This window comes from Ciona robusta, chromosome 2 (genome assembly GCF_009617815.1).
Source record: "Ciona robusta chromosome 2, ASM961781v2".
Classification (NCBI taxonomy): domain Eukaryota; kingdom Metazoa; phylum Chordata; class Ascidiacea; order Phlebobranchia; family Cionidae; genus Ciona; species Ciona robusta.
Genome location: NC_143236.1, coordinates 856,393 through 882,819, shown reverse-complemented (window position 1 = coordinate 882,819; position 26,427 = coordinate 856,393). Strand labels below are relative to the sequence as shown.

At 36.4% G+C, this 26,427-nt stretch overlaps 2 protein-coding genes across 8 annotated transcripts; one reads left to right on the top strand and one right to left on the bottom strand.

Moving 5' to 3' along the window:
• The first annotated feature begins 2,119 nt into the window (after nucleotides 1-2,119).
• On the top strand, nucleotides 2,120-8,455 carry LOC149739538 (N-acetyllactosaminide beta-1,6-N-acetylglucosaminyl-transferase-like). Its single transcript, XM_089872615.1, has 6 exons — nucleotides 2,120-4,029; nucleotides 4,151-4,275; nucleotides 4,979-5,173; nucleotides 5,585-5,715; nucleotides 5,782-5,849; nucleotides 7,931-8,455. The coding sequence occupies exons 1-6, from the start codon at nucleotides 3,241-3,243 to the stop codon at nucleotides 8,069-8,071; spliced, it is 1,449 nt and encodes a 482-aa protein (XP_089728741.1). The 5' UTR covers nucleotides 2,120-3,240; the 3' UTR covers nucleotides 8,072-8,455.
• A 1,123-nt stretch (nucleotides 8,456-9,578) lies between these two features.
• LOC149739537 (protein Aster-B-like) lies at nucleotides 9,579-25,727 on the bottom strand. Of its 7 annotated transcripts, none has more exons than XM_089872592.1 (24): nucleotides 25,608-25,727; nucleotides 25,304-25,419; nucleotides 18,605-18,679; nucleotides 18,333-18,453; nucleotides 18,070-18,124; nucleotides 17,501-17,634; nucleotides 17,070-17,216; nucleotides 16,864-16,884; nucleotides 14,528-14,612; nucleotides 14,312-14,415; nucleotides 14,075-14,254; nucleotides 13,716-13,833; nucleotides 13,573-13,649; nucleotides 13,405-13,515; nucleotides 13,048-13,096; nucleotides 12,846-12,989; nucleotides 12,660-12,787; nucleotides 11,840-11,979; nucleotides 11,460-11,563; nucleotides 10,934-11,104; nucleotides 10,669-10,855; nucleotides 10,504-10,611; nucleotides 10,299-10,449; nucleotides 9,579-10,029 (listed from the first exon to the last, which is right to left on the bottom strand). In XM_089872592.1, exons 2-24 carry the CDS (start codon nucleotides 25,330-25,332, stop codon nucleotides 9,985-9,987), a joined length of 2,484 nt encoding a protein of 827 aa, XP_089728718.1. In that variant the 5' UTR covers nucleotides 25,333-25,419; nucleotides 25,608-25,727; the 3' UTR covers nucleotides 9,579-9,984. The 7 variants fall into 7 exon arrangements, with proteins under 7 accessions (XP_089728718.1, XP_089728713.1, XP_089728714.1 ...); XM_089872587.1 differs by lacking the exon at nucleotides 25,608-25,727 and adding an exon at nucleotides 20,706-21,213; XM_089872588.1 differs by lacking the exon at nucleotides 25,608-25,727 and adding an exon at nucleotides 20,706-21,213 and having other exon boundaries at nucleotides 13,573-13,646.
• Between the last annotated feature and the right edge of the window lie 700 nt (nucleotides 25,728-26,427).

Here is a 26,427-nt window from a genome sequence, read left to right as displayed (position 1 = left end):
CATGTAACGGTCCCACGATATCCGTATAAATATGGTTGAAAGCGCGTGTGTATTTCCATCCCAGTTTAGCCGCGTTTTATCAGATGAGTTCGCCTTTCCCTTGACTGACGTTGTTTTCAGCATGTTGTTTTGTGGCACCAAGTGTGTGCAGTTTGTGATAAATCGATGGTAATATTAACCAGGATGCCTAAACATCGTTGCAGTATTATTTCTTAGATGGTGAACATGGATATTGTGTGATTGCCGTCAGCACCTGTTCCTGTACAAGATGGATACCATCTTGATCTACCAAGGGTCATCGGTCAAAGTAATGCAAGTTCGTTTTTTTTTCAAACACACTTGGCTGGATTAATTACAACACCATAATCCACAACTCGGGTAAACAGATGACGTATATGTGTTCTCTATGTTATTCTTCTGTTTTGCTTGTAACGAGGATATAATCGATACATAATGCATATAGGAAAAGTTTAAACAATGCAACATATGATGGCCATCAGGGACTCGTTGAAACATTTGGCTTTCGTTTTTTTTTCGATCGAGCGGCATTCGATTGAATTCGAAAAGGCCAAACGGTGTTGTAATCGTTGTTTTTGCCATGCTGTCCATCTCAATTTGATATTAGGCTTTAATGTGCTGGTTTATTTTAGAGCGAGCGATAGAACCACGAATGAATGTCAAAAACTCTTGTATATTTTGACACCCGTGTTGGTGAGTTGGTTGCAGGTGAGCTGCAGTTGACTTCGTTACTCTTGCTGGTGTTTAAAGTCCAACTGTCTCGGTTATCTATTAGTTGTCGGATTGTCGTTTCCCAGTCTAGGTCATCTAGAAGTTTCGCAAGAAATCACACAATTCTGTACTCTTGGTTACAGCAACTGTATTTGCTCGTTCTATAGAATTCGCATATGTCGTAACTATATTTCGTTCGTTCGCTTGTCCATGCCATTTGTTCATCAAATTAGTTGTCTCTTGGTTATCGAGCTGAGTTGAAGTGGTTTCGATTTGTTAACCACACGGCAGCATGGCAGCCTGATCGACAGGATGTGGTTTACGAGAATCTTTTTGAAGCATATTTGATGAACAATGGTATTTGTTACATATAATAAAGTGGAGGGAGACGGGACACCTTTAGCACATAATATCCAAATATACTAATCGTATTTTCAACAATTATTAACGGCCTATGGAGGTCGTGGGAATAGGCTTTTATAATTCTTCTAATGGTCTTTGTTTATTAAATGGGATGAGAAAATGGTATCAAAAGGTGTCCCATCCCTCCCCACCCTACTATATGTATAAAAAGTATTTCGGTAAGCTTTGTCGTTGCCTCGGCTGTGTATAAACCTTATATGTCTGATATTTCTTTTTGGTTCATTCGTTAAATGTTTGGTCTGAAGTGTAGACAAAGAGTAGGGTGGGGGAAGATGGGACACCTTTGACACATAATAACTAAATATCCTGATCGTGTTTTAAACAATTAACAACGGTCTATAGGAGCCGTGAGAATAAAGTTTTATAAAAAATCGTTTAATGCTTGTTTACTACCAAATTGAAAAAGGAAATGAAAAGGTGTCCCATCTTCCCCCACCCTACTATATTAAGTGTGACCAGTAAGCTATGTCGGGTGTTAAAGTCCATATCCCGGCCATGCGAGTTATTCATCGATTTGCAACCATGTGTCAGACGTTAGACCAAGTTAGAGGTAACAATATCAGGCATGTACGGAAACTTTAGAGTGTTATGTCTTTCAAATACGAATACCTTACCAACGTACGTGTCATATTATGACCGCATGTTAATGATTTGTGGAATAGGTCTTCCCAGTATCTTGACATTAATGCTCACACGATACATAAATGTTGTCAGCTAAACACTGAAGCCAGTTAAACTATTTATAAACGTTTGTTGGATTCGTATACGAATTATTAGCCAAGTCTATTATTGGGACGTATGTATAAGCTTTGTTACTGTTCAATTTGCAGCTAGCAGACGCCTTTCTTCTTTTCCAATTATTAATGTTATTATTGGCAGTAACTACTAAATATAGATTTTAGTATATAGCTTAAAGTTAGAAGTGAATTTACCGCAGAGTTGTCATAATATAATAGTAGGGTGGGGAAAACAGGACACCTTTAGCCTATAATGTTCAAATATCCTTAGAAGGTTCTTTGTTTGTTGTTTACTACCAACTGGGACAAAAAAACGTATGGTCTGTCCCTTATCGTGGAGCCACGTACGATATAATGTTAGATAGCAGTGCCAATTGTGCTTTTGTGTGATTCATGTGTTGAATCAAAGGTTCAATTGTTTATTGTGATTAATGATGTGATGCCGTTTCCTATACATTGTTTTATCAGTTTATCGGATATATCGTCCACATGTGCAGACTGATAAAGACCAAAAGAGCTTAATATCCAGAAGTGATAACACATGATGATTTAGATTAAGTTTGTAAGTTTAGTTTGAGAAAAACCAGTAACGCTACGAGTAAATGAAATGACGATTCACTCGGAAATATTAAAATTGTAGCTTGAGTTTAAAGACGCCATCGGTCCGAATCGTTACGCGCGTATGCGCACACGGACGGAAACGGACCGAAACAAATATGGTGTGCAGCCACTTGAACTTTTTTTTCTGTTTAAGTATTATCCATACATCGCGGTGGAGGCGTAGCAACTTTCAAATATTCGTTAGCAGTCTGGCATGATTAATCAGTTTATGCAAACTTAACTTTTTGTTTGCTTTTTTATGCTCTTCGTGTAGGTTGTGGAATAACAGGTAATGACGCGACAAAAAGGTAAAGTTTCTATGGCGTGCTTTGAACTATTCTATTTAACCGCACCCTACCATACTGACGCGGACACGGATGTTCGCCTATATGTACTGCTGTTTAGTGTAATGTAAAGAATGTACGGCACTGTACGTTATATGTCATTAAGTAGGTATAGCATAAGTTATTAAGTTACAGCAAAAAAAATGTAGAGACAGAAACAATAAAGTTTGTATTCTAATACAAATTTGTTTAGTTAGTTTTAAATGATACTTAACTGAGCAAGAAACAATTCGTTAAAACCGTACCATATAAAGCAGGCATTATGTACAGTGAAATCAGGTGCCTTTAAAAATTGATGTTGTTATGCGCACTTTAGATGTTTGTAGCAAAATAGCTGACAAGCAAACCGTGGAGTAAAAATTATTTAGCAACGTAAAGGAATCCATAATGTAGTTCAACCTGATGAAATGGTTTCGTTGACCAAATGCAGCTTAGCTGTGTATCTAACATTGTTGGTGGTGGTGGTATACCAACTATATTATCAACATCTTGAAGTTCATCGCGACGTCGCGAATATTGCTAGCAATATACATTTGCCCGCTAGGCATGTTGGATCCACAAAAGCTGCACCAACACAAGTTGTACCAACCAATGAAGACACAACCCTCCCAGCACACGTCACAAATACATTTTCTGAAACTGAAGCTACATTTTCAAGCACAAACTTCCCTCTGAAGGAGATTACCACGGCCGGTAAACGTGAAACTATAAACTATGAAACTTGTAATCGTTTACTGCGCGGAGAAACCGATGGAGATTACCTTATTCGCAATGCGGATACGACTTCAGATGAACAGATTTATCTAGCAGCGTCGGAAAATTGTACCGAATTTCGCAGAAAATATCGTTTTATGTTGCCGGAATATCAGGTTCATGGAGAAGAGAAGAACTTCACACTTGCTTATTCAATACTTGCGCATGACAGAATTCAGCAATTGGCATTGCTACTTAGTGCAATATACACTCCATACAACGTTTACTGTTTACACATTGACGCGAAATCTGCGCCAGCGACCAAGTTAGCTGCCACTGCAATTAGTGAATGCTTTGACAACGTGTTCATGGCAACGCGCATGGAAAGAGTGATTTATGCTCATGTTTCCCGGCTGGAAGCAGATTTAAATTGCTTCAAAGATTTACTTGACTTTCAACCGCAACAATATCAATGGAAGTATTTAATTAATTTATGTGGGCAGGTAAGATACGATATAGGTGTAGATATCTACACAGTAAATAAAACATACTTGTCCTCACAATGTTACAAAGACAGCGTAACATTACATGGCTAAAGTGAAAATCTACACCTACCAATTTTAGGATTACCCGTTGCGCACCAATATGGAGATAATTGAACAGATGAAACATCTGAAGAACACCAACCTTATTCTTGGCTGTAAAGCTCACGATAAGTTAACATTACGAAGGACACAAGTTGTGTATCGGTAAGTTCGCGTCTTCCATGCTCGCCCAGCTGTGCAAATATTTCGTATTTATGTTCTTTTAATAGAAATAAAGAAACTTAATATTCCCCTGTTTTTGTTTGTATTTGCGATGTAACGTAAATAAATCCAAGGTACCGCTTACTGTGTTACTGACGAGCTTTTAATCATTCATCACTCACTAATTAGCTGCTTTTAAACTAATAAGTTTATACGACTATGCTAAGTTAAAGATATTTCATCGAGCAACCAATAAGGTTTTTAAAGTACATTTTGAACACTTTTGATCAAGCAGGAATTTGATGGAAATTGGTTTGGCCCACGTGCCAAATAACTACGATAATAGAACGGGATTACACGAATATTTACACCAATACATATATAGTAGGATGGGGGAAGATGGGACACCTTTTCCTTCTATTTTCTCGTACATTTTGGTAGTAAACAAAAAACATTCAAAGAACTATAAAACCTTGTCCTCGCCACTTTCATAGACCGTTGTTAACTGTTTAAAACACGATCAGGATATTTATATGTTTTGTGCTAAAGGTGTCCCATCTTCCCCCACCCCACTATACAACCGTTTCCACCAAAAAGCCAGGTTGTTTGGTTAAAACACATTTAGGGATTGTTATTAGTAACACCCGTATATCCATCTTACCCCAAGAGTACTACAAGCCACAATATTCAATTATGATTCTTACAGATTGGAAAATGCAACCGACCCTAGCCAGCCTGCCAAAATGCGTGAAACCGATATTGAGCATCCGCCACCCCCATACAACATGACCATCAACAAAAGTTTGGCATACAACTTTTTCACGAGAGATTTTATAGACTGGGTAATCTACAAGACGAATAAATCAAAAGCGTTGCTTGAATGGTCACGTGACACCTACAGGTAAACCTAACGAAACACGTATAGTTCCTAAATCATGTCTACATACACGTTAATCGTGTTGTTCGTGTGTAACTATGTACACACCCTTTGGCTCTTAAAATATGATTTACATTTACAAAGTTTAGATACCATCAATAATCGTTTAGGTGTATAAATTTGTTACATAGCCATTGTGCCGTATGTTTAATCAGTTTCTTAAAAAAAGGTAGTAGGGAGGGGGGAGACGGGACACTTTTTGCACATAATATTAAAATACCGTGTTATAAACAATTAACAACAGTCTATGGGAGTCATGAGGATACGGTTTAATAATTCTTAAATGTTCATTGTTTACTGCCAAACAAGACGAGTAAAAAATTTTATCTAACTCTTCAATCACCCAAATCCACTATATGTAAATTTTGTTTTCAGTCCTGACGAGCAATACTGGATGACTTTGAATAACGAACCTGACGCACCAGGTGGAAAACCAGGTTTCCAGTGTTGGACGTTGGTCCGTTATATTAAATGGATGTATAAAGTAGACCAAAAAGAATGTTTGGGTGAGCATTTAATTTAAAATAAATAATATATTTCGGTTTTAAAAATCATATCGTTCTTTTTTATAGGTTATAGCAATCATGGTATATGCGTGTTTAATTCATCGGCGCTTTTTTCTTTCACCAAACGAAACGAGGTAAGAAATAAACGTTTAAATTGATGTGTTATTGTATATATGGTGGCACATGGCCTACTCAATGTATTGAGTAGGCCATGGGTGGCAGGGTATGTTCTTGGCTGGAATGAACTGAAGTCACTATAAGCTGTGTGTGACGAGCCTTATTTTTCGTACATTATAATTTATCCCTTGGCGTAACTAAGACCTTCTCGGTTGAGTGCGCGCACTTAAGGTGGCTGTACACGGGATCCGTTTCAGTTCGTTACCGTAATTCGGTCCGACGCCTTCCAACGGCGTCTTTACATTGAACACATAACGTCCGAAACTTGCGAACCGTCTGTTAACGTAAGGCCACCGGACGCGATCCAACATATGCAATTTTGCTTGTGTCAAACTTTTCCTGTGGTTGGGGGAATGTTAAGACAAACTGAAAAGGTCATAGACGACCGTTTAGGAAATGCTGCGCATTCTCCGCTGCTGTTTGTTGACCGTGTGACCTGATTGAGTAATGTTTTTATTAGTATTATGTCTGCAGTTTTCACTGGTGTAATTTCATATATAGCCTTTATTGTCCAAGGAAGCCTAGAAGAAACGTTGTTTCGTTTTCACAGATTTTGTTTCGTGAGCAATGTAGTTATCAGATTAATACTGGCAGAGTACGCTACAACTGTAAAGCTGTTGGCTATTATAGACCTAAAATGGAATATAATATAGTATATGTAGGTCACTAATGGGTTGTCCAGATGATCAGCCAGATATATAAAAAAATAAAAATAAACAAAAAATAATCACCCACAGAGTAACATACATGGTAACTCGTAAGCTGGCACGAGGTGTTAAACCAGTGTGATAACGACTGTCGTTTTCCGGCCACGCGAGGATAAAGTAAGTTCATAGTAAACAAAAAAAATATTGAGCTGGTCCGTGAAAGACCTGCTTTATATGATTTAAAGATCATATTTCCTTTCTGATCAGTGTCGCAGCAGCAGTCTTTGGCCGTTTGTTTTACACGCGCAACCAAGCGTAAATTCCTGCAATGACGAATTCTGTATGCACCGCCCTTTAACGGAGGGTTCGGATCGAAAAATTGTTCCTTGTACGTACGTAATCTGTCGGTCCGTTTTCGGATGGGATTTACGCAAGTTAACGCAATAGACATTCTGTGTGCAGCCACCTAACGACGCAACAATAAAATCGAAAAATCAAAATTTTGTGGATTAATAGATATGCTCAAATGTGATATAAAGCTACCATTAAAGTTTTTAAATACAAAAGAGCTTTAAAAAAATAAGTTAAAAAACCGCAAATTCGACCGCTGGAGTAAAAAAATGGCCGTAGCGCAATGCTTGAGATTTTCTATAATAAAAAAAATCACTCAACTTTGATCGTTTCTATTTTCTAAAATACTAAAGAAAATTCAAATTGATTTGGTATAATGAATGCTTCTTCTATAAGAATATATAAAAAAATTGTAAAACATAGACTTTATTCTTATTGCTGAATTTTTAGCATATTTTTTATATTAAAATGTTCAATATGTCTCACTAGTACATACTGTACCATATTTTTTTAGAAAAATGTCACTTTTAGGGTTTAACATTCGGTTTGAAAATATGCTAAGTCAGCATAATCTGGTATGTACCTAGGTTTAAATTAAAGCATAATAAAATCTATGTTTTACAATTTTTTTACATATTCTTGAAGAAGATGCATCAATTATACCAAATCAGAAATAAAATTTGAATATTCTTTAGTAGTTTAAAAACTAAAAACGATCAAAGTTAAATGAAATTCTTTCTTATGGGAAATCCCATGCATTGTCGAAACAGTCTATTTTTTTACTTTAGCGAGTTTTTTTAGAAGCCGTATCGTTTTGGCAAACTTTGATAGTACCTTTAGGTTACATTAAGCATATCTATCCATACACAAATTTTGATTTTCGTTGGTATGCCCCTTTAACATGATAGTATTTCGGTTATATCTGTATTGAAGGAGAATTTATATTAGGCTGAAGCGTGTCATGAAAATCTTGTGTGAAATTCAAAAACAAGGCAGATTTTACCTCACTCTCATTATCATATTTAAACTAATTTTTTCAGCTTTTTGTCAACAAACTCGACATTAGATATGACGTAGATGTTGTGCATTGTCTGCGCTCCTGGTTGGACGAGAGAAGGAGAGGGGGAAATAAAGAAGGCAATCCAAGAAGAGAACCTCTTCTACCTCCATGGTTGTCATGACGTAGAGCTGGAAAACAATTTTCGCGTCCTGGAAAGATCGTAACTTTAAAGGGAATTTTTGTCTGTATAACGTTTCATTTTTTTTTAATACAAAATATAGTAGGGTAAGATGACTCGCGGAGAAATATGGCACGCTCTTTAAACGAACGAGTCTGGCATCTGGCGAACTGATGGTTCGAACTCTTAAACTGCAAAAAGTTTATAGTTTTAATATGATTTAGCAAGCATTCAAAATCAGCACCTTACCGCTACACCTTTTTCGACAACTGAAAATCGTTATGTTCATTCATCGTCAATTTTAATGGAAGCAATCTCTCGCTTTTCCGCGTCCGCTTAGCTGTGAAAATACTGTTAAATAAAGCTGTTGCATGTTTTCCGTTATAATCATACTGGAAACCACAGAAATAGATTTTAAAATGTGATTTATCTTGCCCCACCCTAGTGTAATAATAACAAAAAATGTATGGAAAACATACTTGAAAATCGGCCAAAGTCACTTCGAGAGAAAATATGAGAAGTGGCTTGTGCTGAATGCGCGGATGCAATATCTAGTTTTTAATAGAATCTAAACTTTGGTATAATAGGGTGGGGTGGTTGGGACACCTTTAGGACATATAATATCCAAATATTATTCTGATCGAACTTTAAACAATTAACCACACGATCTATGATAGTCGTGTTTACTACCAAGTGGGACGAGAAAATAGAAAGAAAAGGTGTTCCATCTTCCCCAATCCCACTATACCCAACCCCACGCAAGACGAAAATGTTTAAACTTCATCTTAACGCGTATAGTAATACTTCGTGTTATTATGCACGTAATTCAAGATAATAAATTTATCACATGGATTTGGAGTAGCCGTCGATCTAACGCCGTCATACCCATCAGCTGTTACTGTTACATAGGTTTTTGAACCCCGTGCGTTTCAGTATATTTTCTAAAGTGTTATCAGTTAATAAGGATATGATACTAATTGTTCGTCCCATCTCCCCCACCCTACTATATATGATACAGGTTTCAATTGCTACAAGTGAAAAGCAAGAACAGTGTTTATACTGTCTTATGAAGCTATGCATTTTTAACGTACTTAGCTGTAAGCTTTAACCTTTTAATTTTGTTTTACTTTGCGCAACGTATTCCTTGCATGAACTAACTGTGGTAAATAATTCAATGAATGTAACTTTCTGTATCCTTCATTGTTGAGGCAATGACAGTCGTTATAATACGGAATATCTGTTTCATGCTCCGCATTCACGCTTTTTAACACATGCAAAATGATAGTAGCGACTGGTCTTGAACCCGCTACCTTTGGGTTAAATGCAGGTGCGCTAACCACCGTGCGGCATTTGACAAGTTAAGTCGGCATTAAAAATCTGCTTCTTAATTTCCCAAAAAATTCAGGAAATATCATCGCGTATTAAACCTAATGTACAACCATACCCTCACAAATAAGCAATATATTTCCCAAACACTGTATCGCGGTAGTGCATGAAACGACACAATATATTTTAATAAAAAATGAGAGAACATTTTATTTTCTATTTTTGCAGGTATTGCACAACAAAAAGACATAATTTGCTGCTAGTGTTTCTGCCCAACCTACAAATAGTTTGTGATTAACCACAGCACAGTGACCAAAACACGATGGTCACATGTTTTACATAAAGTGCCAACATCCAGAGTGATGAAACACACGATCAATTACGATGACGTTACGAGAACAAGGTCGCAACAAAACCCCATATTCGATCCGACAGTGTATGGAAACTCAATTAAAAAAATAGAAAAAAAAGAAAAAAATAGCTCACGGTATACTGGGGAATGTTACAGTTTAAAAATCGATTAAAATTTTCTATTCTGGTTTAGTTGAAACAGTATCGTTATGTAATCACAATGGAGAAAGGATTGTTAACTACGTCTTGTTCGACTTTGAAGAACGTTTTAAAACTTGGTTCATCTGTAGAAATAAACAGTGTTATATATTTGTTTACCTGTTTTAATTACAGTAATATTTAAATGCAATTCACTGTATGTTTAGTTGGACGGACACGAATTAAATAATACTCTTTATATTTACTTCTTTTTCTTATTAGTATATTTTTAAGGACTGTCGTTTTTATGAAACCCCTGTATCTTCGTTGTTTTTAATTATTTTAATAACTATTTCAAGTTTTTGATATACAATAGAAGAGATAAATTTATGACGGGTTAACTTTCACAACTTACCATCTGACGTAACTCTACCCAATCCGAATTCATTTCATCCCATCTTGCTTTAGATGACGTCACCTGGTGTTGAAGCACATTTTCTAACTTTCCCAATCTCCGCTCGATTATTTTCAACGCATCAAGTAACGGTAACTCACCATCAACCAATCTAAAATGAACAAATGTTGAAACATGCGTTGCTTAATTTGTTCAACCAACTTACTTTGTATGAAGCGTCGTGACGTCATCAAACACGCGTATTGAATTACTTTGTTCGAGAGAATTTAAGCGGCTGTACAGTGAATAGTTGCTTAGCAACAAAACAGCAAACCTGAACGAAAAGCTTGGTTGAATCACGTGATCGGTGCCATTCATAAAATCAACTTACACAAACGTCATCACAACTTTGAAAAACCTTCCGTTCTTCTTCCCATTTATTTCCCTCTTTATTTTTCCATGATTATTGTTGTTGACGTCCCACTCTGGGGCAGCGGGTGACGTGGTCGTTGGAGCACCGATGACGTCACCTTTTCCGACGTCATAGGGTTCGCGTGTTACGTCACCATTACGTATACCTAAATATTACGTCGTTAATAAGTTATACATGAATATTACATGGTAAAAACACATATTCTGCGAATATACGAACTCACTCGTATCTGCTATCGTTGGTGAACTTTCTAAAGAAGATTTGTTTGATTGACGTCTCCGTCCACCGCTAGAGGAGATAGAGATGCGCTGGCGTGGATATTCACGAACCGGAGATTCCGAAGTTTGTTTTCGTTTTTCATTTAACTGAAGAACGTAAGAATCGAGCTCGGGTTCTAAACAAACAACAGTTAAATTAAAACATCAAGTTTTGAAGCAACAAGAGAGCAATGCGCTACGTATATAGTAAAGTGGGGGAAGACGGGACAACTTTAGCACATAATATCCAAGTATCCTGATCGTGTCTTAAACAATCAACAACGTCTATGGCAGTCGTAAAGAAACGGTTTTGGAATTGTTTGAATGCTCTTTGTTTTACTTCACATAAGAAGCAAATAGAATAAAAGGTGTCCCATCCTCCCCCGCCCAACCACGTACTTTTATTATTCGCGAAAGTACAAGCGAAATAATAAGAAAAAAACGTTTGACGGAAAACGACTTCCATCCCCACACACGTGCCCAATAACTCACCGAGCATTTGAAAGTTTTCTTCAATACCGCTGTAGCAATTCTTCTCAATGAAGTTTTTGACCAAACCCCAAGGTGTTTTGTTAAATACCAACTGCGCTGAAACTCTGGTGAAGTTCATGCAAGAGGTTACTACTTTTATGTACATAAGTCTCGCTGTACTTTTTTTAGCGAAATTAAACGCTTATGGTTCTGCCAGGCAGACTAAATAAATAATTAATATGCATACCACAATAATACTTCGCAAATTTTAATTCATTTTTTCGATATTTTTTATTTACGTCGGAAATATGTTTATTATTTAAACTGGTGGTATGATTCAAGCATCATTGGAAACAAAGGCCAACACATTCTTCTATATAAGTATTTAATAAAACACCTACCTCAGTTCACATGTCGATTTTCCTAATTTTCTGATCTGGTATCTCATCACAGTGCTAAAGTAATCACTGTATGGCACACCGTGAGTATGGGCCGTGCAATCTACTGTGTAATAACGACACGGTTCATGCTTGTAACAAACCTGTGCGATGGACAAGTATAGAATTAAAGTTAATGACAAAACGCAGTCGTGTGACGACAATTAAAGTTTATACACCAATAGCTGCGTGGAGAATCAGTATATAATATAAGCAATATATATTGTTCATAACGGGCCGGGTGTAAGGGATTTTACGAAACAGTGCACGGCCGGTCAAAATGAGCTTCGTAGGTTGCCGACCTTTGCACTAACCAATCAATACAGCTTGTTTGGTCAAACATTAATTATTAAGATTGTGGTGATATAGGATCTCTATGTAACACGTGCATATAGTACAATGGAGGAAGATGGGACACCTTTCCATTTCATTTTCTTGTCCCATTTGGTAGTAAACAAAGAACATTCAAAGAATTATAAAACCGTACGCCCACGACTCCCGTAGACCGTTGTTAATTGTTAAAAACACGATCAAGATATTTGGATATTATGTGCTTAAGGTGTTCCATCTTCCCACCACCCTACTATATAAATACGCACGCCTGTCGACCTTGATCACTCTTCTTTTTTTACTAGACGCGTGCTACGCAATACAAGGCAACCTATAACTGATCGATTCCTATAGAGACTCACCACATGGTGTCAGAAGTGGGATTTGAACCCAGGCCTCCATTCGGAGACCAGAACTCACTACAACGATAGGTCATATCGTTCATTTTATTTACCTGAACTTCGTCTACATTGGAAGACTTCGGTCCAAGTGGATTGTTCAAGGTTAGATTGTAATTAAGCGACCGAACTTTATAACCTTGATTTTCTGCTTCTCCGTCCTTCCATTTTGTTATTGTGATATCTGTGTTTGAAGAAACATATTGTAATAAAAATCAACCAACATTAGTACTAAGCCATACCAAAAGTCTGTCGTTTTTCGAGGTAAAGCTTCCAGAACGGACAAGTGTCACCGTATATAATGTTGAACAACTCAGCTGCCGAGCATTCGTATTCGCGCACGAGGTACGTTCGATTAAAATCGGGTAACCCAAATTCTGCTGGTCCTGTTACGACATAAGCACCATTGTAAATTTGAAATGAAACCACAAAACATGAGCTTACCACTGTCGTCATCTATTTGATCTACGACGTCATCATCATCAAGAGAACACTAAAATAAATTTGGAATAAGTGGATATTATTTATCCTCGCATAGCGGGACAACGACATTCGTTATAACACGGATGTTTAGTATTGAGAACTTTGCCCAAAGACACATACGCCCCCTACGGTAGCAGCGACAAGCCTGCGGGCGTGCTAACCGCTGTGCCACAGCGTAAGAATATAATTTATTACAAGTCAAAACAAGACATGACGCATGTGACTAAAATAACATAGGAAAACAATGTCTTGTATTAAGTTATTATTAGGTTGACTACAATATGTGTGCTAAGTATATGATACAACAATTGTACTTACCCCAGATAGCGATTTATCACCTTCCGACGAACGATCACTGATCGAAACTAGGTTATCGGCTTCTGACGTCATTTGTCTACCATCTGTGACGTCATTATTGGTATGACGCGGCTGTATTGATAAAGAAAATTACATTTCAAATATTAATGGGATAAGCCACACGGGTACCTGGGAGTATTTGTTTCGTTGTATTTTGTTTGTTGTACCGAATTTATAAATCTCTTCCGTCGGCGTCGCGAAATCTGCTTTAACGTTAATATTATACATGATGTACATCTTATTTAACGACTACAGAACTAATGTTAACTCACCAACACCTCGGTACTCAAATACACCGTTCGGTCTTACATAATCGTCATCTGAACTACACCCAAGGTCGCTACCATATTGATTTCGTACAACCCCCCATAATTCATGTGGTGTCATTGGCTGTTAGTTAAAATCAATGAATTATTGATACTATTGTGCATTGAAAGGTCTATATAGTAGGGTGGGGGAAGATGGGAAACATTTTCGTTCTATTTACTCGTCCCATTTGGTAGTAATGGTAGTAAAAAAACACTTAAACAGTTACAAAACTGTATCATTGCTTCCATAGACCGGTGTTAATTATTTAAAACACGATCCGGATGTTTAGATAGTATGTGTTAAAGGTTTTCCTCTATTATACCTTATCCAACAATGCGTTTTGCCACAGTCGAAAAATCTGGTGGTACGCTCGGTCACGTGAGGTAAAGCTGGTGAATGTGTGTTTTACCCTCCCTTTTATTTGAAATTGAATTGCGTTTGGAAATAGTTTGACAGTTTTCTCTTTTGTCAAGCTCACGATGTCTTTGAAACTCAGCATAACCTATAAATAGATAATGTCAATACTGGTGGACTAAGCTGGTAAGTCAAACACGCTTACCGCAGTTTGCCACTTTAGTATATTGGAATGGAAGCATACGTAGTTCTGCGAGACATACATCCTACCTTGTACCAAGATGTCTTTCATTAATGCGCAACTGTGGTCTGTAATAAAAGCATGTGGTGACGTAGTTGCGGAATGATTCCTTGTAATCAATACAACCAGCCATTGATTCATGCGCATTTGTAATCAGGATTATAAGCAACATGACGGTACCTACTAATAGTCGTTCAGTTTCTGGGAGTTTCTTGAAGAATTTATGGAAATCCACATTCTTCTGTTTGTATGATGGATTAAGAACCTACGGGGAAATGATTTTGTTATATTAACGCGTCTATTTTTTTATAAACTCACCACACATTCATGCACCACATCGCATAGAGACAACAATACACACGAAACATCATTCTACGCCCTTGCTACCTGGAGTTCAGACGTTTTTTTAATCGCGTTTTTGTAAAATCGTTTTGCTTTAGACTTGGAGGAAGCTTTCTTCTTTTTGGTCCTCGATGCATGAAGAGGTTGCAAGGGAGGAGTTCCTGGATCACCAGAGGAATGTTTGGAACCTGCTTTACTTGTTTCACTCTCTCTTCTTGGAGAATTATTGTAGTCTAACAAATGTGCCGCAATAGCTGGGTCACTGGACGAGCGCTTCTTGCTCAACTTTTCTTTCATTTTCTGCAACTTCTGTCGTACTTTCTTAGGTGTTCCATTCTTGGTATGCGATAAAGTATTGGCATGTTTGTCTGCATCACCGTCCTCCACCGTCACGTGACTAACCCAACTAGAGTCGCTATCATAAACTCGAATACCAACCGGGCTACTACCAGTAATTGATAATTCGGTTGGTGTGAATGATGGGGAACTGGGTAGTGACAAGGTAGCTGGTCTTTTTAATTCTCTATCCTGATGTTTCGAAATTACTTCGACCGAGTTTTTGAGTATATTTTCAACAGCATCTTTCTCTTTCCTCTTCACAGTATTTAAACCGACAACACTATCTAAACTCGGTGACGTCACAGTAACGTGAGGTAAATCTTGCATAGGATCAGACATGACGGACAACTTAACTGCTCACTTCCTAGCTATAAACACAAACATGCATTACTATTGCCAGTCAAACATTGATACATCGGCGACAATTCTTTTAAACACGTAGATACGAATAACAAACACGTATATACTGCGTACAATAAATGTTACTTCCGATGCCATTGGAAACAACCCGTGATGCTAACAACTTACAGCGCTGTAAACTGGCAATATAACACTGGATATGAACAATATGAAAAGAATGAATCGGAAGGGCTGACCCCCGGGCCTTGTTTACCGTCCCTTTTTCGTTTCAGCCCTACTGTATGAATTATTCATCATTTCCTATGCTTCACTTATGCAAATTACAATCTATTATGTGTTGATTTTGCGTCACCCGCAATTATCATCACAAATAAACGAAACTACACTATGAATAAAACAACATAACAAGGTAACTTTACATGTGAGACTTTATGGATAACACTCGTGAGTATGAGTTATACAAACAAGCGAACAATGGCCCCCCCTTATATATCACCAAATTACTCATTGCTGACGTCACGGGAAAACCCCGGGCAATCGGAAAGCTACCATCTTATTGTAAGTATTTTGTAAATTTACCACAGACCAATAACCAGCGCCACATTAAAGCAAGTCGATTCGGATTTACAAATATACGCAAAGTCGAGTTTTTAAGAATATTATGTTACCTCCTGGTTACATTAAAAAAACAAACCGCAAACATTCAGAACCAAAATCTAATTTCCGGTGTATGCAGTGATGTATAGCTACCTCCCCCCACTGTAAACAGAGCAAAGCTTTCTTATCTAGGTGACATTAAACGTTCAAATAACTATACTTGCAATACACAACCCAACGCTAAAATATGATTACAAACACAACAGCAGTACCACCATATAAAATATATAGAACGGAAAGGCTGTGCGGTTGTAGCTTGTACATCACTCGACTGGTCGATTTTGAATCAATACTTGACAATTAGCATCGTTGCATATGCTGCGTTTACGCGTATGTTTGTTTGAACTGCTGTGCTATTTTAAGCTGAAATATTCTCCACCAACAACAATAACAATAGCTTATATCGAACCATCATCGCACGCTCACAGCCAACCGACATTGGAAGGCACATTGCACATCAGGTTCGACTATTATACGTGTAATTATACCGTCACGCCAACCTCAGGAAATGAAAACGTCATAGAAAATTTGCAGAATACGAAACCGCGAGTGGCTGTTATAAATAACAAACAGCATGAAACGAAATAATGCGGTTCGCAAACCTTACTTAGTTTCTAAACTCTAACTGACTAAATATTTGATAAAAATGACTAAAAGTTTCACAGCATAAAAACATACATACCAAACCACGACCAAAGCATCAAACTATTTAGCAAATAAACTGTGCATGTTTTACTGGTTTGTAACAGATCTAATCAGGCACACATAGTATTTGTATAGCGCCACCATACGGACCATAAATAACAAAACAAACTTACGTTGTACCACGATGCGGATCGCTGCAAGAAAAATACAGGAGTTACTTGATTTGAATATAACATGTGATACATTAGGTCTAAATATAAAATTATACGCCTTGTTTAGGTTGCCGTTGTCATAATTTAATATTGTTATTAATCAAGTTAGTATAGATTAATATTGTGAACGGCAGCAATATATATGTCTCTTTAAATAATCTGTTTACCTTCTTTTTCCTTGGGTTCGACTTATGAGAACCAGATCCCGGACTCTTGCTGAAAGATGTCAGCGTAGGAGGAGTGTGTTCAAGCGGAAGAAAAAGCGTACCAGCAGAAGGTTTGTACGTCACACTGATGCTTGTTGGGTCAGAATTCTGTCAGAATGTAACTTATTAAACCCCGCGACACGGGGCAACCACCTTTTATATATGTCTGACACTTAAGACAACTCATTAGTGACCACTAGGCTGAAGCAATTGTTGTTAAGTGTTTTGCCGAAGAATACACATGTCCAAAATGGTAGCAGCGTTCAGGGAACTTTGAACCTGCACACCCTTTGCGTACGCCGACTCAAATGACTACGCCACAACGTCGGGCAATTATTTTTGTTTGTTTAAACTGGTTTAACCTGATTGTTCAACTTGAAGTGATTTATTACCTGCATCTGTCGTGTTGAAGACGTAGAAATGTTGTTTGTTGACAATCTTTGTTCAGTGTCTGTTGAATGAAGGGAAGTCTCGGTTGGGGAAATAGCAGAATCCTCTTGTTGCTGTGTTGACGCTGATTCGTCGGCTGCGGATAAAATACCTATACAATACTTTTTTCTAATTTTTTTTTGATTATCTTTTTCGATTGATCACGATTCACGAGTTTTATTTAATATTAATGCTTACGCTTTACGATGGAACACTTTTTAAAGAAACCTATATATTGCATGGTGTGCTATTTTTAAACACGTAAAAAGTTCATACGGTGTATATATAGTAGCGTGGGAGAAGATGGAACACCGTTAGCACAAGATATCGAAATAACCTAAACATGTTTAAACAATTAACAGCGGTCTATGGAAATCGTGAGGATACGGTTATGTAATTTATTGAATGTTCCTTGTTTACTACCATATGGAACGGAAAAATTGGTTCCATCTTTTCCCACCCTACTATATACAGAAACGTTATTCGATGGTGTTTAACTTGTTTAAAAGGTGCCGCATTGAACATAACATACCAATTGATGAAGAATCTTTTCTATTTAGTGATGTACTGGTCGTGTCTTTTGTATTCTGTAAATGGAGATTGGTAAAATGTCCAGTAAGAATCTAATGCTACGAAAACGTAACGGACAAAAATCAAGTCAACCAATTGTATAATAAAACACAAGAATCGTTCAACTCCATGAGCACCAGATCAGAGTAAGACACACAGAACTTATTAATTACGATTGTGGTAACATGTTCTTGTTAAATTATTACAATGTATTTTGTTTCTTACGTTATTTGATTGGCAAATGACGTCATCTTGATCTTCTTTTGCTGCGTCATGGAGTTCTGTGACGTCACGTGCACCTACGTCACATTCATTGTCATCCAAGAGCAGGTTTAAACCACCTGAACTAAAATATAATCGACTTATTACCATATTAGAACTATTTACAAAATAAATAATTTATATCGTCACAGTAAAACTGATGATGGTCAATTATGTTGTAAACATAAACCTATGGTGGTTTTATTGGCAAACCACAGAAACATATAATAACTTACCTAGGTTGAGGAGGCACGCCTGATTGGTTCCGTTCTTCGCCCTCTCTTTCTTCAAGTGTTTCCGGAACTTCAGGACTACAACAACAAACGGAAAACATGAATAAATATATAATAACAAAACCATTTATTATTTTTATTGTTAACAAATCACACATAAATACATTCAAACATTGATAAAACTACGACGGTCTCGCATAAACAGCATTCTGGGTAACTTACATAGGCTTTGGGCATGTTCGCACAACTCGTGCATTTGGTTTCTTCGTACCCATCTACCACGTTTATTTCAGTTGAAAATAGAGTAACTAATTTTCAATTAACTGGAATATCAGACTTGTTACATGGCAGACTTACTTTAAGTTTAAACTGTGAAACTTTACAAAATAATTCTGCTATAACATGGTATTGTTTTAAAAAAACATACTGCAACTTTGTCAATTTGATGTCAAACCTCAACACAACCCCTACTTTAAGTATCGCCTATTGGTAGTGGTGCTAGTGCACAATATAAGGACTTAAGGTAACTACACTGCCATAAATATTTGATGAACCTTTCCTTCTTCAAGAACAAGGTTTTGATGGAGCATCATAATTTACTTTATATACCAAACCTACAATTACTTTAAACATACACAATACAGAGCATGTAAAACAGAGTGATTTTGTAGTTAAACTCATAGACAGCAGCCATCCAGATAATAATCTTAGTAAGTGCATAGTTACAGATGGACGCAGTAAGTAGAATATTTCATATGTACAAGAATCGATTGGGCCTTAATAAATTAAACATTATTTCAGTTTGCTTATATAGAATACTCGGTTTTTGCTTATATATACTGCGAGTTAGCTCACAAAATTGTTTGTCACATAGACAAGTGACTTATATTTAACCAATAGGTTATCAATAAGAGCGTATAAATAGCTTTTGTTATGAATGTCCTTGAACTGAAATACAGTGTAACGTAAAGTGGCACAATATGTTAGCTAAACATTAACTAGCATTGAAACGTGACGGCTTACGAACCGTACTAGAACAAGTTTGCAGAAAACAATAGAACAACGATGCTATGTATACGGTCTTTGACTGTCGAGTGGCCTCTAAAAATACTACAAAGAGTAGGCATAATCACTAAAGAGTAAAGACTAAATTATACTATTTTTAAAGTTTATTATCTGCACGAAATATATTTGTCTGATTTGTTACCCTTTAATACCTAAATAACAACTTCGTTGACTATAGGTTGACACTATACGAAAATAACTGCGCACCAAATTTAAAACAATGCTCGTAGGCAGCATAACGCGGCTAGCACTGATCTGGAACACGCTTGTGCCGTGGCATAAGATGGTAAACTATATCGGATTGTAGGAGACAAAGTCCGAGAAGCAATAGGTGGTAAACATTTTCAAGGCTTGGTAAATAAGCGACGAGTGGTCGATAGCGCACGGCTTTATTGTTACGTGTACAATACGAAGCTTTCCTTATAATTTTAAACCGCGTTCGTGTGATAGCAATTGCACATTAACACTGGAAATATTAATATGAGAAGTCGGCAGTTTAACACGATACAAAGCGTCAAGTACGACTACTACTAATTAACTTGGATAAAAACTACATCATGTCCAATATCCTTACACTGTCATACACGTCGTATAAATTTCGCAGAATCGAAGTATTATTCAGAACTGTAAAAACTTGGTAAGTAATCTATTAATTATAAACTAGTTGCAATCTGTAATCACCATATCTGCGATTAAGCTAACCGTGCAACTTTTTGCAAAACTAAACATCTGGCTCAACTGTCTGTGCTGAATTACGTTCGTAAGAACCCTTCAACAGCTAAGTTGTTTTAAACCACGTCTGTATCCTGTATACTCTAACCACAGTCAATCAATACATATAGAACTTAATAGAAGGGAAGATAATTGAAGTAATGTGATAACAACTTAAATAATTCTGCAATTAAAGATAATGAACTATCACTTATAAAATATTGGGGGAAAACCGTAAGCATTATTTCGTAGGAAATATATGGCAGCAAATGCATATCACAAAATACGTTAAATTATACTGCGACACTAAATTTGAAGAAAAACTTACGTCATGCCAATTTTTGATTTCAGGCCTTTGTGTAACTTATTTATTCGACGACGTATCGAACCTCGCTTCTTTCGACCAGAAAAGTCAATGTCGTACAAGTTTAACAGTGATCCGTTGTTCACTCTAACAATATGCACCGGGGCACCACATTTTGTGCAATACCAACAACGGGAACGTAAATTTGAAGCAATATCAGAAGAAGTATCATGTTGTTTAAGTACGTCAATGTCAGCTTCAAATTCTTTGCTTTCTTTTTGAAGCTTACGCAGGCATAAGTCACAATACACGATAAGTACATCGGCTTGGTTTATTATATCTTGGTATTCGGGAAATGCGAGAATTCTTTTCTCGGCCAAAACATCACCGCCCAGTGAATGGGTTGAGTTCTTAACATGCTGGACCTGGTACCTCATACGTGTTTCATGAAGACAAGGGTACGAATGGCGATCATGGAAGAGAAACGAAGTCTTCCCATGTACTGCTTCGTTTTTGAACGTTCCAGGAATATCTGATCTTGCGAACATATGATCACTAATTTTAATCGAAAACACTGGCAACACTACAGTATACCTTACTAAATACCTATTCCGAGTACAAATGCAATAAAATGACTTGAAGTTAAAATATTTTATCTTATTTTACTAAACAAAGACGACCTAGGTAATTGTAAAAGTCAGTATAACAAATGCTGCGTGCTTGTCAGATTTCTAAAGCTTTTTAAAATATTGATATAACCTGCTAGCTTTTCGCAACACGGATCGACGGTTAAAATAATCTTTATACAAACGAAAACACAATGGGTAACACCTATTATAAGCATATTTGTTTAACTCTATTTTAGTGGCGTGGGTCGCTGGCCTTAACCCTGAAGAGCTTTAACGTATTACAATGGAGAATGAATTAGACATAAAACAGGACCAATAAAAGAACAAACAGTTTATGAGACAATAAACCGGCACGCGGTATCACATGATCGCATGTTCACGTGATTTTAACCAACGCTAACACGTGTGACTGTATGGTAAGCCAAGACCCAATATAATAATAACAAAGGTCAAATAGGTAACCATAACGACCGTCACAAATAAGGTATGAGGATTAGTAATAAATCGCTTATTTATACCAGAGATGTAAAAAATACTTTTTCGATTTATTTACTGTACACGCCTACCATGGCAAACTAAACCTTTGGTAGTCTGTCGGTCTACTAACTATTAATTGTGGGTCTACCCTTTGGGTCTACCAACATGTTGATGCATGTCAATACACAACATAATATACTTTTACAAGCTACAACACGTATGATTTATAATCATAATACGGAAGTAGCGTACCGGTAACTAAACAATGTCTATTGAAGAATTAATAACAGCACGTGAAAATATGCGACACTACAGTTCATAATCTGCCACAAAAAATCTTAAAATTTTAAGTTTTAAAAATGATACAACTTTTGCACGATTTTACATATATTGTCCTATATTCCGATCCTGTGCCAGTACTGTAATTTAAGAGATAGCCGGCCATGGACACACCGCAACGTTTGATAAGTAAACTCAATTAGGTAAAGAGTGGCTAAGCCTAACAAATAATAGAAAATAAAGCACCATGTTTACTGCGTACCATTTCTTTGTTAGCATTAGGCATGTTGCCAGGTAACAAAAGGCTCAAATTAGCACCGGATATATTATATTTATGCCTCCTACCTTCCCCCACTCAACTTCACTTCTTCGAGCTCAGGCGAACACACTTTCGGTTGTGAAGAGTTACTGCGTAAAGTCCAATTCTGGAAAAAGTCAGCTGCCTTCTTGACCAATAACAGTCGGTTTGGTGGGGACAGAGACATTGTTTTGTTGGACAATAAGCGGCATTTTTCAACGCAATAGAAGGGACAATGTGATAAAACAAACGAAGCATGTCGTTGAAGAGAAAGAAAGAAACAGACGCTCAAGTGGCCGGAGCAACATTAGGTTATTTCCCAGCTACGTCACACATCACCTGATACTCGTACCATTCGCCAGCTAAGTATGCATTCGTAACATACCCGCGCTGCTCAGCTTAAAGTACGCGCACCAAATATTTATTGATATATTAAGTTTGATTGATGGTAAGGTATTATATGATAAGTACTTAGGTGCATTGGAAAGTCATACTTGTTTTCTGTTTAACCTGATACTCCTTAAATGTATAGCTATAAAACAATAAGTAAAATTATTTAATAAGTAAAATATGTATATACATATGTACATCGACATATATAACCAAACGTCGCTATTAGCTATTTTATTTGCGGCCATAATAACACCTTACTTTTACACTCAGTATGATAATAACTCAACCGCATCATCTAGCGGAAAGATTAATGCGTTGTCGAATACGCGTGAATTCGTATAAAGTAATTTTAATGAAGGAAACAATATAAATATAATCTATTTGCATATACCACAAACTCTTCGGTAAATATAAAAAGAATCAAAAACACTTGTTTAATGCGATTATTACATGAGCTTGCTTTTGTGCTTGACTGTGTTAGGTTAAGTCGATTTACGATAATATTGATTTTCTTGAGTTTTCTTCTCGAAAAACCCGCATGAAAAGAAGATGTGCGTTCATTATTACAGCAAGTTTCTTTGTTGTTGTTTCACTGAAACTAACGCAACACATTACTATTTTCGTGCTTTTAAGGCATTTCGATCGTTTCAAAACACAATAAGATTAAGAACGACGCGAAGTAAAACGTATCTTGTGGTTGAGTAATACACCGATCAGGAAGTATTTCACCAAATGTAGACACCACATACATTCCAAGCGCTTGACAATAAAACAAACTGCATTGTAGACAATCCGCCACATAAACCTTAATTTATTGCCACTCTGTAGTTAGCTATTCTAGATAACTGTAGAACTATATCAAAACAAACATCCCTTTTGTTTACTTTAACAACATAATTGAAACAAATACTGTGTATGAATGGGAAATTCATTATTAAGTAAACTGCAGAGTGCACACTTTTAACCACATTTACAGTTGGTTATCCTTAAGTGATTGACAGACAAGGCACTGAAGGCAGGTTAACCATCAATGATAGAAGTGTGTTCTCTCTCAAAAATGATTGATGAGTTCATTACTCTTGAGTAATATTCAACACTAACATAAGTATTATCAATGTAATAGTAAAGTACAAGGTCATTAAAACTTTAAATCAAATACTCTTTTGTGTACATTGACCTAATAATAATATAGTAAGACAAAAACATCTCAACATTATACAAAAACAACATGAAGGATAAAATTTAGTTTAACCATTAAAAATGATGGTACTCTAAAAATTGTGCTTGGGTAATCTTTACTAAAGCATTTACCTCAATCTAAAAGAAATATATATTGCTTTGGAAAATCTTTAAAAGAACTTGTACCAAGTCAAATAATGTCATTCTTACCACAGACTTTTCTTAAATCTTTACTCTTGGGTTTCTCACATGATTTTATGGAAGGAATCTTATAAAAGATCTAATTTTCTCAACCTCAACTAATTTTCCAATTAACTAGCTTTTTAATGGAACTAATTAGAACCCTAATATGTTTAATTAAATAATATTTATTTAATTTTGACTTTGTATCACCGGATAGGGTGTAATGGTCACGCTTTTTATCCAAAACACTTTTTCTTATTTTTTTATTAATAGGCATGTTTTAACAACTATTGTTTTACTGTTACCACCTGTCTTTTCGCTTTTGTCAACTCTCTTGTTCTTTATTATCATGACCAAAGAGATGAGTAAATTTCATTCATCCTAATTAAAACTCAATAAATATAGTGTAATCAGGAATCAGTACAGTAGCTAGTTGTACAGTTGGCTTCTATAATGTGTATGTATTGTCATGAACCTTCATGTCTGTCACTGACCATCGGCTGAAGTCAATTTGCTGTAACTAACGTAAAGATCTGTCTTCTTTGAGAGCAGTGTTTCTAATATTAAAAAAGTTTTACGCACTGTTACACCAATGTATAAGCTTTTTTTACTTTCGGCCACTTACTTTTGGTTAATGAAACTTTTGTGAGACAAGATTTGACGTATCAAAACAAAAGGTAATGCAAGAAGCCGGTTTAAGAATTATATACATTTATTCTTGTATTCTTATATCTGATTGCACAACTTATCACCCTACCACCATATGTTATGTTTCCTTCTGCACTATCTGTATACAAACTTTGATACTTCACCGAAAAAAAGGTAACTTTAAAGTTCTTGTATAAATACGCTCAATAAAAATAGTTCCATGGTTATCACTTCTAACTTAGCAATACCAAGTGCAATATTACAGTGCTTATTGCGGCTGTCTCTAAGCACATCACTTAACGGAAATTGCTTAAATTACAAGCAAGTTACAACCTTCATTCAATAGCCCTTGCATTAAAATAAAGCTTTGATAGGGGATATTAAAGACATGTCTTGGAAATTTTTACATATCAAAATTAAACTCTACAATCCAAGCTGGTAGGTTAAAGATTTACAAAGTATGCAACAGGTAAATAAAAATTAAATAAGTACCATTTCATATTTGGTTACAAACAGAATAAAACTAAACAACTCACCGTCTGTTTACTTCCACAGTGATCTCCATGTAACTTAAATTTGAGTAAGATTAATAAGTTGTAGCACCCATAATAAATGACATGAATCCAGCACTCTAATGATGGCTCAACCTGTGATAAGAATGAGATGTTTATCAAAAGCTACATAGCAATTACGATTCAGTAAGCCTATATTTTCCCGCTTGTTGTAGTAATGATTAACAGAGTTATTCAATAACAACAACCGAAAGCTGAATACACTTATTCTTCAGCAAAGCTAAAAAGTTAATTGGTTTTATGAATTGATACTGGGTACACATCTGTGCCTGTTTTTGCTTACTTCTACTAACTTTAATGCGTTTTATTCGAAGTTCATACTACTTGTAAGAAGCAGAGGCCGAGTGAAGCGAGATGTTACCAAGCGTGACTTACTAACGCCACCGTCTGTTCATTTTTTAACGAATTTGTATGCCGCGTGATGCCAGCTCCGACTGTACCATATTACCAGAAGGTATACGTAAGCCTTACAAGAGTATTGCATGGTTTTGGGTTGGGTGTACTTCAACAGCGATTGTTAGGTTGGAGTATAACAATAACAGTTCCCAAGAATGCAACTGTGTGGGAGATCGTTTTTTTTTTATTTTTGTTATGTTTGGCTGACAATTTAGAGTCCAATATTGACCACTGGGTCACAATTTTAAGACGTAATTTACGTGGTCATTTACTAAAGTTACAGCCCTTTTGTTTTAAAAGACAGTTCTTCGTGATCTTTAGATGATATGAATCAAATGAATGTATAAATTAATGATTTTTGCGTTGCAGGGGACATTGATCGTATACTATGTTTGAGTGATAACTTGGATAACCCATCACTGACCACTGACTGTAAAGTGTATTGCACAAGAACACACATGCCCACAGTGGTAACAACGTCAAGCAATGGGTCTGGTATCTCTGCTTATGATGTAAGAACTTCAACCACTTGAAACTTGGGCCGACAGTTGTATTTATAATATAACATCTTAGCTTTTTTGCATCAATACACCGCTGCATAACTTGAAGTGAAATCTCTGTAATTACGTTCAACTAATTGGTTTAAAATGCTTAGTTTAATTGAAAAACACAAAACTTATTAAAATCGTTTT

What these genes read in the sequence shown, in the direction of transcription:
- LOC149739538 (XM_089872615.1), top strand. Translation starts at nt 3,241, where the DNA reads ATGGTTTCGTTGACCAAATGCAGCTTAGCTGTGTATCTAACATTGTTG. An exon ending in AGGACACAAGTTGTGTATCG is followed by an intron (nt 4,276 to 4,978) that starts GTAAGTTCGCGT and finishes TGATTCTTACAG; the next exon opens with ATTGGAAAATGCAACCGACC. An exon ending in AGACCAAAAAGAATGTTTGG is followed by an intron (nt 5,716 to 5,781) that starts GTGAGCATTTAA and finishes TCTTTTTTATAG; the next exon opens with GTTATAGCAATCATGGTATA.
- LOC149739537 (XM_089872585.1), bottom strand. Translation starts at nt 21,229, where the DNA reads ATGTTCGCAAGATCAGATATTCCTGGAACGTTCAAAAACGAAGCAGTA. An exon ending in AAATCAAAAATTGGCATGAC is followed by an intron (nt 18,680 to 20,705) that starts GTAAGTTTTTCT and finishes TTGTTGTTGTAG; the next exon opens with TCCTGAAGTTCCGGAAACAC. An exon ending in AAAAGATTCTTCATCAATTG is followed by an intron (nt 17,635 to 18,069) that starts GTATGTTATGTT and finishes TTTTATCCGCAG; the next exon opens with CCGACGAATCAGCGTCAACA.